This window comes from Glycine max, chromosome 1 (assembly GCF_000004515.6).
Source record: "Glycine max cultivar Williams 82 chromosome 1, Glycine_max_v4.0, whole genome shotgun sequence".
Lineage (NCBI taxonomy): Eukaryota > Viridiplantae > Streptophyta > Magnoliopsida > Fabales > Fabaceae > Glycine > Glycine max.
In genome coordinates, this window is record NC_016088.4 from 54,830,723 (window position 1) to 54,843,849 (window position 13,127).

A 13,127-nucleotide genomic window follows, 5' to 3' on the forward strand; every position below is an offset into this window, starting at 1 on the left:
ATCCTATTAAAGAAGTGGAAGCTGAAGAAGAAAAGAACAAGCTTCTGCCAGCCGTGCCTTTGAGATATCTTAGAACATGGTGGGCAGCTTGCATGTGAATGTTTGTGGGAGATTGCAAATACTGGCTCAATTTGCCAACAACATAGCAGATATCAGGCCTTGTGTGAGTAAGATACAAGAGGCACCCTATAAGCCTCCTGTAAACAATGGAATCAGAAAGAGTAACACCAGAAGCTTTGTGTAATTTCAGGGTAGGATCCATAGGTAAGGAGCAAGGTTTGGCCGCAAGCAAACCAATGTCTTGAAGAAGATCAAGACAGTATTTTCTTTGATGCAAGACAATACCTAAGGTGGATCGAGCTACTTCAAAACCCAGGAAGTACTTGAGTATTCCAAGATCCTTAATACCAAATTTGGCATCCAAGGACTGCTTGAGTTGTTGGATTTCAACAAGATCAGTGCCAATAAGCACCAAATCATCAACATAAACAAGCACAATAGTGAGGCCAGTAGGAGACCTTTTAGTGAAAAGAAAATAATCTGCCTTGGATTGTTGGAAACCTGAATCAAGTAAGGTGGAAGTAAGCTTGGCATTCCACTGCCTGCTAGCCTGTTTTAAACCATATAGAGATCTCTGCAGCTTGCAAACTAGAGCTGGATTAGCAACTATCAGGCCTGGTGATACCTTCATATAGACCTCCTCATGTAAATCACCATGTAAAAAAGCAATGTTAACATCAAGTTGATGAAGATGCCAACCTTGAGAAGCAGCTAGGGATAATACAAGTCTGACTGTGGTCATTTTTACAACTGGACTAAAGGTTTCAATGTAGTCCAAACCAGCAGTTTGGTAAATCCCTTGGCTACTAATCTAGCATTGTGCTTGTCAATGGATCCATCAACTTTGAACTTGGTTTTGAAAACCCACTTGCAGCCAATTGGCTTTTAATCAGGAGGTAAATGAGTAAGCTGCCAAGTGTTAGTCTTAATAAGAGATGATAATTCATATTGAATAGCATGTTTCCAACTTTCATGACATATAGCTTCCTCAAAACTAGTAGGTTCAGATTGTGAAGATACATTAAGTGTGAAATGCTTGTGATTGTGTGAAAGTCTATGGTAAGAGATGTAGTTGGAAATGGGATACCTGATGTTGGAAAAGATTGGAGGAGCTGAATTGTTAGCTATGGCAGAAAGGAGGGAGCAGTGGTAATCTTTAAGGTAAGAAGAATGGTGTTTCTGTCTTTGGGATCTACGGGGAGAAGGTAGATTTTGTGTATCAATTGGAGGGCTAGCTGGTTGCTGGTGTGACTCAGTAGGTGGACTTGATAGTTGGGATAGGGGAGGTTGTAAGATAACAGGCTGATCAAACAAGAAATTATATGAAGAGGAAGGAGAAATAGGTGTAATATGCTGTGGTGAATCAGTAAATGGAGAATTATGCAAGTAAGGAAAAGTATTTTCATAGAAAATAACATCTCTAGACACAATAAGTTCTCTTGTTGTAAGATCTCAGAGTAAATAACCTTTGACACCTGTTTGAATACCTAAGTATACACATTTCCTGCTCTGGTATCAAACTTTTTTCTGTTAACCTTGAGTGTTGAGGCATAGCATAAACAACCAAAAACTTTGAAGGTAGAAACAGATGGAATGCATTTGAACAAAATTTCATGTGGGGATTTTTGATGCAGAAATTTAGTTGGCAATTTGTTTATTATATGAACAGCCTATGAAATAGCTTGTGTCCAAAAGAAAATAGGTAAATGAGCATGGAAAAGTAAAGCTCTAGCCACAACAAGAAGATGTTGATGTTTTCTTTCCACAATCCCATTTTGTTGGGGTGTCTCCACACAAGAGGTCTAATGGAGAATGCCTTTGGAAGTATAGAAATTTGTCAGTGCAAATTCAGGACCATTGTCTAATCTAATGCTTTTAATTATGACAGAAAACTGAGTTTCAATCATAGATACAAATTGTTTGATATGATTTGCAACTTCTGATTTGAGTTTTAGAAAAACGATCCATGTATATCTACTTTTATCATCAACAATAATAAGAAAATATTTGTGCCCAAGTAATGAAGGATGAGCATAAGGACCCCAGGATATCCATGTGTAGCAAGTCAAAACATTGAGAAGAAACAATAATGCTATCAGGAAAAGGTAGCCTCTTTTGTTTGGCAAAATGACAAGTGTCACAAGGTTTATTGGAGTTTGTATAGTCAATGGAGGAATACAATTTGGTCATTTTGACAAGTTTATCATGAGAAGGATGTCTTAACCTATTATGCCGAACATTGCATTTAGTGGAAGGAATAGTATTAATGTTACGAGTATAGGAAAACTTAGTTGGTGAAGAAGACAGAATGTATAGCCCAGCTCTCAATTCAACTGCTCCAATCATCCTCAATGAGGAGGGGTCCAGTACAGAGCAACCAATAGGGTGAAAATTCAGGGAACAATGCAGATTAGTAATGAGTTTTGAAACTGAAATCAAGTTAAAAGTGAAAGAAGGAATAAACAAGACACCAATGAGGTAAAACTAGTCATTAAAATGTATAGTGCCTGCCAAATTGGTTTGAATTTGAGATCCATCAGGTAATTTAACAAGGATAGGTCTGATTTGTTTAAGGCATTGAAACTGAGTTTGGGGAAAACAAACATGATTAGTAGCTCCACTATCAAGAACCCAAGAATTTATGTTGGAACTATAAGCATGAAGAGTGGCACAAAATATACCTGAATTGTCATTTTTATGAGAACTAATCAGCTGATTAGTGGTGTGAGAGGAAAAGGCTTGTGAAGTTTGCTGCAATAAAGAAAGGAGAGCCTTATGTTGTTCTGGTGTAAAAGTTGTAGATGAAGCATCTGCAGCCACCTCTTTCTATCCAAGGGATTGCAAATCATCTTCAATTTCTTGATCATCCAAAGAGTATTGGTTGATAGCACCCCCTCTTTGCAAGTGAGGGGAGTAACCATGTTTCTTGTAACAGGTGTCTACCATATGGCCTGTTTTGTTACAGTAAGAACAAATCTTGGATCCTCTTCCCCGACCTCTTCCACCTAATGAATGGCTTCCACGACCTCGACCTCTGCCATAAGAAGCTTGACTAGTATCCATTTGGCATCTGCCATAAGGACCATGACTGGTTTCCACATGAGCAAAAACCCGGGAACCATCAAACTGAACAACAAGCTACCTCTCTTGTTGAATGAGAATAGAAAAAACTTTGTCTAAATCAGGGAGGGGGTCCATCATCATGATGTTGGATCTAACTGTGGAGTATTGTTCATTGAGGCCCCTTAAGAATCTAACCACATAATCACCTTCTCTGTAACTCTTAATAACAGGAATAAGATCACAAACAACAACACATGTGTAGGAAGGAATAGGGCGAAAATTGTCTAATTCTTGGATTAAACCTTTCAATTTTGTAAAGTAAGAAGTGATAGTAGCATCACGTTGTTTAAGCAGATACAACTCTTCTTGTAAGTCACTAATGCGAAACACATCACCTTGATAATAGCGTTTCTTGAGAGTATTCCAAATATTCAAAGCATTCTCCATCCACATAATGGTTTGCAGGATTTCTGGATCAAGTGAATGATGAAGTCATGAAACTACCAAGGTATTAAAATGATCCCAAATAGTGAAATTAGGATCATTAAGAGCAGGACGAGGCAAAGAACCATCACCAAACTGGACCTTCTTCTTGGTTTTCAAAAGCAACACCAGGATTCTCATTGGGATGAGTATAATAGGGATTCAACAGGTTGGCAAAGGTTGCGTTATTGATAACAACATTATTAGCCATGAATAAACGAGGAGGATGCTGGAAGAATTTGATTCAAAAGGAAGGAATTGCAACGATAACAATGATTGCAAGGAGGAACCAAGAGCACAACGAAAGAAATATCAACTGATACCATGTAGAAAAAATAAAATTGAAGAAAGAAACAGATTTGGAAGAGAAAGAACATTGTCTTCAACATTTCTCATTATTCCATTATCACAAATACAGAAGGAAAATCAGCTTATATAGAGCTTGATGAGTTTATAACAAAAAACTAACTATAACAAAAAAACACTAACCAACTAACTATAATAGAAAAACCAACTAACTAACAGAAACTAACACAAAACAGAAAATACAGGATTCAACAATATTTTTATAACAATGCTACATAATAATTGCATGCACATTATATCTTTCAATTAGTTCAATTTGTTATTCTTATTGCTGCTCAATCTACCTCATTTTCTGCTGCATGGCATGAACTAGGATAATTTGAGAGGAAAAACTGAATTCGCTGGAAAGATGGAATTTGACTAAATGTGTCTCACATACTAGTAGGAAACCAATTGAACCATAACAAACAGGCTAGCATATAGAAAGATAATCCTAACCGAAGTTTTACATATAATACACGTGATAATGAGAATTGAGAAGAACTGATTTCAATATTTTACTAAAACTATGCTAACCAAACTACATTTACATTACTTTTTTGCCCTAAATTACACTCTTAAATATAATAATAGTAAAGCCATGAGCAACAGCATTGATCATAGCCCTCCCAAAAATTCAGCACGGAGCTATAGAGAAGCCCATAAAATGTTGACTCCGTTTATCAAAATGTTGACACCACAATTCTTCTTCACCTTGTCCAACAAAAGTAGTTAAAATAACACAAAGCTGGAGCTGCTATCAGAATCAGATTCGTCTTGTTGTGGTGATTTAGGTGCCAAGGTGAGCCATGGCTTGGATTCAGCTAGCTTATTAAGGGCTGCCATGTGATTGCTTGTTTGATATGGTGCTCTGGCAGCAATTCTGCACAAACATTAATAATAATATATAAATGATTTGATCCAAAGCAGTAAATTAAAAAAGAAGGTAAAATGCATTTTAGGTTACTCAACATATATTCAGTCCAAATTAGGTTTAAATCCTAATTTTTTTTATTAATGATAATTTTAGCTTTCGTAGTTCTGAAATGTGGTAGATTTTGTACTTGACCCTGTACTTCATTTTGACATAAGCAGATACCAAATACCAAATCCACCACACTTTAGAAAATACAAAGGTCAAAATCATTGTTTTTAGGATGTAGGGTCTAAAACCAATTTTGAAGAAAACTTGAAGGTATACTTTCGTTGATGTATTAATTTCCATGACTCAGCCTACTTACCTATCCTTTCTTTTCTCCAAGAACCGATGAAGTGAAGCTTTCCTAGCCAATGGTAGATCTGAAAAAAAAAGAACACAAACCGATGGATCAGAAACACATTATAAACCGACACACAAATCTCTCATCTTCTGAAACAATAGAGATCCAAAAAAATTACCACAAATAACAGGTTTGGATGGTGTTTGAGGGTGGTCTTGAACCGAATTATTGGCAGTGGTTGGAATGATATTCATAAGAAAAGGGAATGGTCTACTGGGAGTAGCAGAAGTTGTAGCAGGGAAAGTGTAAGCACAGTCGTTCTGGTTTTGAGACATTCCTTTGCCGGCAAAAGACATGATGTCCTTGGCTTTGTCAGCTTGAATATCATCCAAGACAAGAACTTGGCCACCATAAAAGATTGTCATCTGTGAACCTCTTGGCTCCTTGCTCACACAACTGCACAGCATGATGGAATTGATCTTCTATGTTAATTAAAAGCAAAAATTAACACATTTCAGATGAACAAATTAAAGAAAGAAGCAAAAGAATGGTACCTGGAATTTCCCATGTTTGGAATCTCTTCTACCAAGCGATAAGGAGGATAAGCAAGTTGTTGAGAGAGTAACTTGGAAGTTCTCATGTTCCATGGATTCATCTTGTTCTCCACTGAGGTATTACAACACAGTTAGTAGTATTCTTCTCGTGAGAGAGCAGAAGATGTGATGATATGATATCGATTATTGAACCTTATCTTCATTTTATAACTATAAAGGCGCTGAATTAAAGCACGAGGAATACATGGTTGTAATTTTAGGTTTATTTTTTGGGTTTTTAACTTTTCAAGGACATCTGCATCTGGTACAAAGAGGCGACAGGTCAGTTGGTGTTGTCAGGTCAACTTGCGTTGTTTTTTGGTCGATGTCGTTGTCTGCTTTCTTTGGTTTTGAAAATTCCACAACGTGTTATTTGCATCTCTTGGAAACCCCAAAAGAAGACTATCCCTCGGGACCCTCCCAAAAGATGTAATGCCATTTTAGTACTTACATTGTTTTTCACGTGCCTTTTAGGTGTGCTCGCACGTTGGTTAACCTTAGTAATATGTTTTTGTACGGGTTTTTCAAATTTAGGTAAGATATAGACATTAGGCAATTTTTTTCCTGACAAAATAATTACTTGGACCGGAAGGCACTACCAAATACCAATGCTGTTGGACCCCAACAAACATGTTGGGACTATCATTCAAAGATTCATTTAGAGGATTAATGTAGAAGTTCGAATAACAAGCAGTTCCACATGAGTTATATATATCCAACTAGCCCCTAAACATTAGGGGATGTCTTTGAGAAGAATTCTCCCCCAAACAGAGAAAATAATATCAAGAGAATTTAAACCTACATCTAAGGAAATGCTGAAAGTTTGTCCTGTATTCTTAATTACTCATGTCAATCCGCATTTATCAAAAGTTTAGACAATTAGAAAGGCATAAATTAGTTTCAAAAATACATATTAACAAAAATATTTAAAATCATATATACACATAGATAATTATTTTAGTTAAACTATTCACTATTCCTATATTTTAAGTTTTACATAACGATTTAGTTTTTGATCTTGCTGTTAAACGGTGTTGTTAACATTGCCATAAAAACATTTTGGCGACATAAATCGGTTACATTTTTTTTGCTAGGTGTAAAAATGTCAAAAAGTAAGGACTTGGAAAACTTTTTTATAGTGGTTTATACTTAATTAAAAAGTTTTTACTTTTGCATTATTAAAAAGTTTTGCAGTGGTCATCGTCACCCACATTACCTAATAGTATAATATTAATGACAACGACCAAAGATTTTCTCATATAACAATTGAATAGTTTAACCTTATTTTTAATATTTTTTTTACAAGAATTTTTAATGTGTTGGTGAGTTACGCGATGGTGGAATCACAAGATATTTTATGTCGGCCCTTATTAAGATAAATTATAGAGGGAGTTTGATTTGATGAATATATACACGTTTTGATCGTACCATGCAAGCCATATAAAATTAATATAGCTAAGGGCCCAGCAACATGATTATCTCATTCAAAGAAAGCACGCCTTTTAATTTAAAATTCATCATTTGAGATTAATACTTAATTGCACTTTTTATCATATGATTAATTCATTCTTTTGCCTTTTTTTTAATCCTAAACTAAAATACATTTCCTTTCACTAAACATCTGCTCTATATCCCCGGACATGACCAAACGATGCAATATGGGCCTCAAATAGAAGTCGGGCCAACCTAATAGCTCAATGTTTGGGCCAGCCCAAATTAACAGGCTTAGGTTGTAACTTGAAACAAGTAGTTGATTTTCAGAGAGACGAGACAGTTGAGAGTTGAAATTTCACCGCGCGAAAACCCTTCCTTGGTTCTGGCTTGGCGCAGAGTGCAATCGAAATTCGATGGTTCAATTTCACGAACGCATAATCACAGAGCTTCTAGAAGACACCAATGGCGGCCTGGTTGTTCTCTCCTCAGGCCTTTCTCTCTCCAAACTCATCCCTTCTCTTCTAATTCTACACTTCTCATCTCAGGGGCACGCTCCTTCTCCTCTCACAGTCCTCCACTTCCCTCAAATCCAAAATCGCCTTCCACCTCAAAACCCTAAACCCCCAATTCTACCAAATTCCCGCCGAAATCACCGCCGACCTCCTGGCGCTCCACCGCCACGCGCTCTACACCTCCGGCAAAGCCTTCTTCATCACGCCGCGGATCCTAATTGTCGACCTCCTAACCAACAAGTTACCTACCTCCAAGATCGCTGGCATAATCATCCTCAACGCACACTCGCTCTCCGAGACTTCCACCGAAGCCTTCATCGTTCGGATTTTCCGGTCGCTCAACCGCGGCGCGTATGTCCGCGCGTTATCCGACAAGCCGCACGCGATGGTGTCGGGATTCGCAAAGGAGAAGCGGACGATGAAGTGCCTGCACGTGCGGAAGCTGTACCTGTGGCCGCGATTTCAGGTGTACGTGTCGCAGGAGCTGGAGAGGGACCCGCCGGAGGTGGTGGATATAAGGGTGCCGATGAGCAGGTACATGGTGGGGATTCAGAAGGCCATTGCTGAGGTCATGGATGCGTGTTTGAAGGAAATGAGGTAGACGAACAAGGTTGACGTCGAGGATTCGACGGTGGAGAATGGATTGTTCAAGTCGTTCGATGAGATTGTGAGGAGACAGTTGGATCCAATTTGGCACACCTTGGGGAAGAAGACTAAGCAGCTCGTGTCAGACCTTAAGACTTTGAGGAAGCTGTTGGATTATCTAGTCAGGTCTTTCAATGCACTTGCACGCATTATTCTTGTTTGGGGATTTAATAAGTTATAATATTGTCTTAGTCTTATGATGAGAGTTTTATTTATATGCATTGTCTAAATGTTTATGATCTGAACCGATTAGAAATTATGGATGATAGGACTTTTAAATTAGTAATTTTAAAAGTCAACAAACTTATCATCCAGGACAAATGACACACATTGTCTATTTACTCTTATGAGTATATACACCTCATTTTGGGGGTGCACAAATGTGAAAGGAAGAGAGTAACAAAAAAAAAAAAAGAGTGATAGATGTGATGAGAAAAAAAGAGAGATAGGAAGAAAATATGGTGGAAAGGAGATGGTAGAGAAAGTAGGTGTATGTTTATAATTTTTTATATTTAGTTTTTAAATAGAAAGTTGTGAGGATAAAATGCCTTGGTATATGGGTACTGCACTATATGTGTGACATTTTAATTGCAAATTGCAATATCTTTAATGATTTTTGTAGCCTGAGTAAACCTTGCTAGTTTGTTGGATTTGGGTTTAAATTGTTTATCTGAAGAATGTAGTGCTTATAATAGGGACTGATTGTGTGGCTTCCTTTTGATAGGTACGATGCAGTAACTTACTTGAAATATTTAGATACACTGAGAGTGTCAGAGAGTTTTCGATCGGTTTGGTTATTTGCTGGGGCAAGCTATCAGATATTTGACTATGCAAAGAAGCGTGTTTTTCATCTTGTGAAAGCAGATGGTGTGAAATTTAATGAGTCAAGTAAGAGTGTCAAAAACAAAAAGAGAAAAACTACGGGTGATGACAAAGACATTGAAGAAGGTGACAGATTTTTTTTTTTGCTCAGCAAGAAGGTGACAGATTATTACTATGCTTTGTATTGTGTGCTGTATTCTGGCATAGATCTTGATCTGTTATGTTAATTAATTATAGAAAATTAACATTAAAAATAGAGGAAGAGTAAATGAGGAGGAGTGCTAGCAACACACTCTTTTTAGCGCACACTCTACTATTGTCTATTGGTTAAAATTTATTGAAAACTATAACATCAAGAGAGTCACTAAATAAATAACAACAAAAAATTGTGATTTCTAATAAATTTTAACCAATAGTAAAGAGTGTGTCCAAAAGTCTCAGATTTAGAAGGAATAATATTATTGTATACTTTTTAGGAGGTACATCAGGGGCCTATATATACACAAGCTTGTTGGCTATTTTAGGAAATAGGGACGGTTAATTCTAGGGGACAAATCCCTGTGATTATGGGATTGCTTCTTAATATACACACCTAGTATTAATAGCAAGTTACATAACAGATACAGAATAGAAATACAGCAGGGATAAAATATAAAACTTCCTAAAATAGGAGCAACACGGTTTTGACACTTCCCCTCAAGCTGGTGAATAAGTGTTCTCCATTCTCAGCTTGGATATAATTCTTTTGAAGTTACTGCTGTTCAGCCCCTTGGTGAGTATGTCTGCAAGTTGACCCTGAGTGGACACATATGAGGTGCAAATCAAGCCACTGTCTAGCTTTTCCTTAATAAAATGTCTGTCCACCTCAATATGTCTAGTTCTATCATGCTGCACCAGGTTGTGGGTTATACTAATTGCAGATTTATTGTCACAATATAACCTCATTGGTTCACCCCACTTTACCTTCATGTCCTCCAATATAATCTTCAGCCATAGAAGTTCACAAATTCCTTGGACCATTGCTCGAAACTCTGCTTCAGCACTAGATCTAGCTACCACACTTTGTTTTTGGCTCTTCCAAGTCACTAGGTTTTCACCAAGGAAGGTGCAGTATCCAGTAGTTGACCTCCTATCCACAATTCTACTATTGCTCCTTCTCCTCCTCTTCCGGCTCTTCCTGCAGCCCATTTCTAAGAATGCTTGCCATTAATATTTTGGTCCAAATTAGTATCAATTCCTGGGCTTCACATTTTATCTGACTTGGCTGTGCTGATAAAAAGTATTTTCCCCCGGCTTTGATAGAAATGATTATCCAAATACCATATTTTTGTGTTGTATTGCGTAGCATAAGGAGTAATAGTGTACCAATAGAGTTGCATTTTGCTTTGTGAAACTGTAAATTATTAAACCTTTTATGGATATGATATCTTTTGCAGTCTGCTAGTGATATTGGTGATGATGTGACACCAAATAGCATTATATCAAAGTTGTCTTTGCTTGCTCTACACTTTCCCCGACTAAGAATAATCTGGTCTCGAAGTTTGCATGCTACTGCTGAAATATTTGCTTCACTGAAGGCAAATCAAGACGAGCCAGATGAAACAAAAGCAATCAGAGTGGGTGTCCCCTCGGAAGAAGGGATTGTGGAAAATGATGTGAGGTAAGTTTCTTTTTCATAGTTTAAACTTGAATTCCTCTGTGCTTCCAAGGATGAAGTGAAAACATTTCCTTCATAGGAAGTGGGTTGCATGGGTCCCCACATATAAATTGTTGTAACTGTACGAAACATTAATTTCTCCCAAAGTTTAAAGGCATGCAGGCGCACCTCCTCCTTTCAAATCTAAAATGATATGAATCTCTGACATTGTTAATGGCAAATATTGATTCGTGGGCATATATTTATTCAGACATTGTTACTTCAGTTAGAATTGCTATTAAATACTTAGCATTGTCAGGTCTCAAAATGTTCTTTCCTTGCCTATAAATATGCACGGACACTATGCATTACATTATTAATTTTAGAACGGAGAGCTATGATTCAAAGTCTCTGGAATTAATGTAACATGATTGAGTTTGTATGCAGTGATTCATTTTTTCTTCAAAATATAAATGTTTTATTGCTGTCACAGGGCTGAAAATTACAATACATCGGCTGTGGAGTTTCTAAGACGACTTCCAGGTGTTACAGACTCAAACTACAGGGCCATAATGGATGGGTTGGGTGTAAGAGCTTGGCAGAACTTGCACTTCGTCCTGTAGAGAAGCTAGCGGAATTAATGGGTGGTCATAAAGCAGCTCGGACTCTAAGAGATTTTCTAGATGCTAAATACCCAACTTTGTTGTGAGTATTAGAATAATTCATTTGTACAAAAAGGTACTATCAATTTATTCAAGTCTTCTGTTATTTCGATTCTACATCATTGGATTATGATGGCAATCCATTGGGCACTGCTACGCGTACCCAGTGAAATTGTTGATATATCTCCATTTTGCCCTTTTGTAAAAAAAAAAACACTTACAGATTACGTGATCTAAATGAGTTAAAAAAATACTTAGAGTGCGCTTGGATAGAGAATTTTAACTGAGAAAAATAATTTATCAGAGAATTTGAATTTCTGTAATTTAGAATTCATTATTTGGATATTTTTATAAAGAATTTAAAATTTTAAAATTTTAAAACAGAATTTTAAACAACTAAAAATCTAGAATTTCAATTTTCTTTTAAAAGTTGAGAAATTGAAATTCTCTTTTTCCAGTCTTCTTCAAGAAACACCGTCTGAGCTCTTAAAATATCGATCGGGTGTGAACATAGAGGAACACGTATAACTAGTACACCAATCATATCTTTTTTTTTTCATTCATTTTTTCATCCTCATAATTTTAATTTTTTTTATCCAAACACAAAATTTTGAAAATAAAAGAATTTTAATTGAAGTATTTGAAATTCTTAGAATTTAAAATTTCTTAAAATTTTAAATTTTTTCATCCAAACACACTCTTAGGGATCATGTAATCTGTAAGTGTTTTTTTTTTCAAAAATGTCTTTTTAATTTATTAATATATTAAATTTTTTAATAGTAAATATTTTTTATTTATAAAAAGCTATACGGATTAAATAATTTGTATGAGTTATATCAAAATTAATTGTCACAATTTATTATTTAAATTTACATATGCATTAAATATACATTAAAAAGTTTAGTGTTATGTATAACAACATTATTTATTTATAACATAATTGATCTATTAGTTCAGTTGATTAGAGCATGGTGCTAATGTGTGATACTTGTTTGGACCATTAATTTTAAATTAATTCATAACACATTTTTGAGAAAAAAACTTTCGGGTTGGACTTATACGAATCAGCTGATCTGTGAGCTTCATACGAATATGAAAGGACAAAATGGGAAATTTATAAAATTGCTGGGTGTATCAACAATTTTTTGCTGGGTGTGCGTAGCAATGCCCCAATCCACAGTAGGAAATTGAAAAACGGGCCATTGAGTTATTTACTCAAGTCTTCTGTTCATTCTGATGTAAGTTTACAATATTTGTATTACTTCACACCGGGGAGTTCGGCTACTGTGGCAGTGGGATGTTGTATATGTTTAGGATGTTGTTTATGTTTATATTGAGTTTTGTTATCTTCTCTCTCTCGTTTGTCTATTTTATATTTTATGACAAATGAAAGTATTTACAAACGAGCACTCTATGACAAATGACGAATGAAATACAGTATATATTTCATTTGTTATAAAGTAATGAGACACTCCTTAAAAATTCTTACATAAATTTCAGCCTAACCTTGCCTAGACAGATTAACTCGCAATGAGCCAGTCTAATTTACAATTTTTTATTTTTTTTAAAAAAATATATTTAAGCTCAAAATGCAAGATTTAGAGGCTAAATCCATTAAATCGGAGGCTGAGTATTCGTTCCACCATGGTCCA

The 13,127-nt window shown here is 36.0% G+C and overlaps 1 protein-coding gene and 1 pseudogene across 1 annotated transcript; one reads left to right on the forward strand and one right to left on the reverse strand.

The window, feature by feature from the left end:
• Window positions 1-4,309: 4,309 nt before the first annotated feature.
• Window positions 4,310-6,026, reverse strand: LOC100800709 (protein TIFY 10a). The gene is made up of 4 exons (XM_003517347.5): window positions 5,726-6,026; window positions 5,350-5,627; window positions 5,193-5,250; window positions 4,310-4,834 (listed from the first exon to the last, which is right to left on the reverse strand). Exons 1-4 carry the CDS (start codon window positions 5,824-5,826, stop codon window positions 4,684-4,686), a joined length of 588 nt encoding a protein of 195 aa, XP_003517395.1. The 5' UTR covers window positions 5,827-6,026; the 3' UTR covers window positions 4,310-4,683.
• Window positions 6,027-7,312: 1,286 nt separating this feature from the next.
• Window positions 7,313-11,592, forward strand: LOC100787139 (DNA repair endonuclease UVH1-like; annotated as a pseudogene).
• Window positions 11,593-13,127: the final 1,535 nt, after the last annotated feature.

What these genes read in the sequence shown, in the direction of transcription:
- LOC100800709 (XM_003517347.5), bottom strand. Translation starts at nt 5,826, where the DNA reads ATGAATCCATGGAACATGAGAACTTCCAAGTTACTCTCTCAACAACTT. An exon ending in CCAAACATGGGAAATTCCAG is followed by an intron (nt 5,628 to 5,725) that starts GTACCATTCTTT and finishes CATGCTGTGCAG; the next exon opens with TTGTGTGAGCAAGGAGCCAA. An exon ending in TTGGAGAAAAGAAAGGATAG is followed by an intron (nt 4,835 to 5,192) that starts GTAAGTAGGCTG and finishes ATGTTTGTGCAG; the next exon opens with AATTGCTGCCAGAGCACCAT.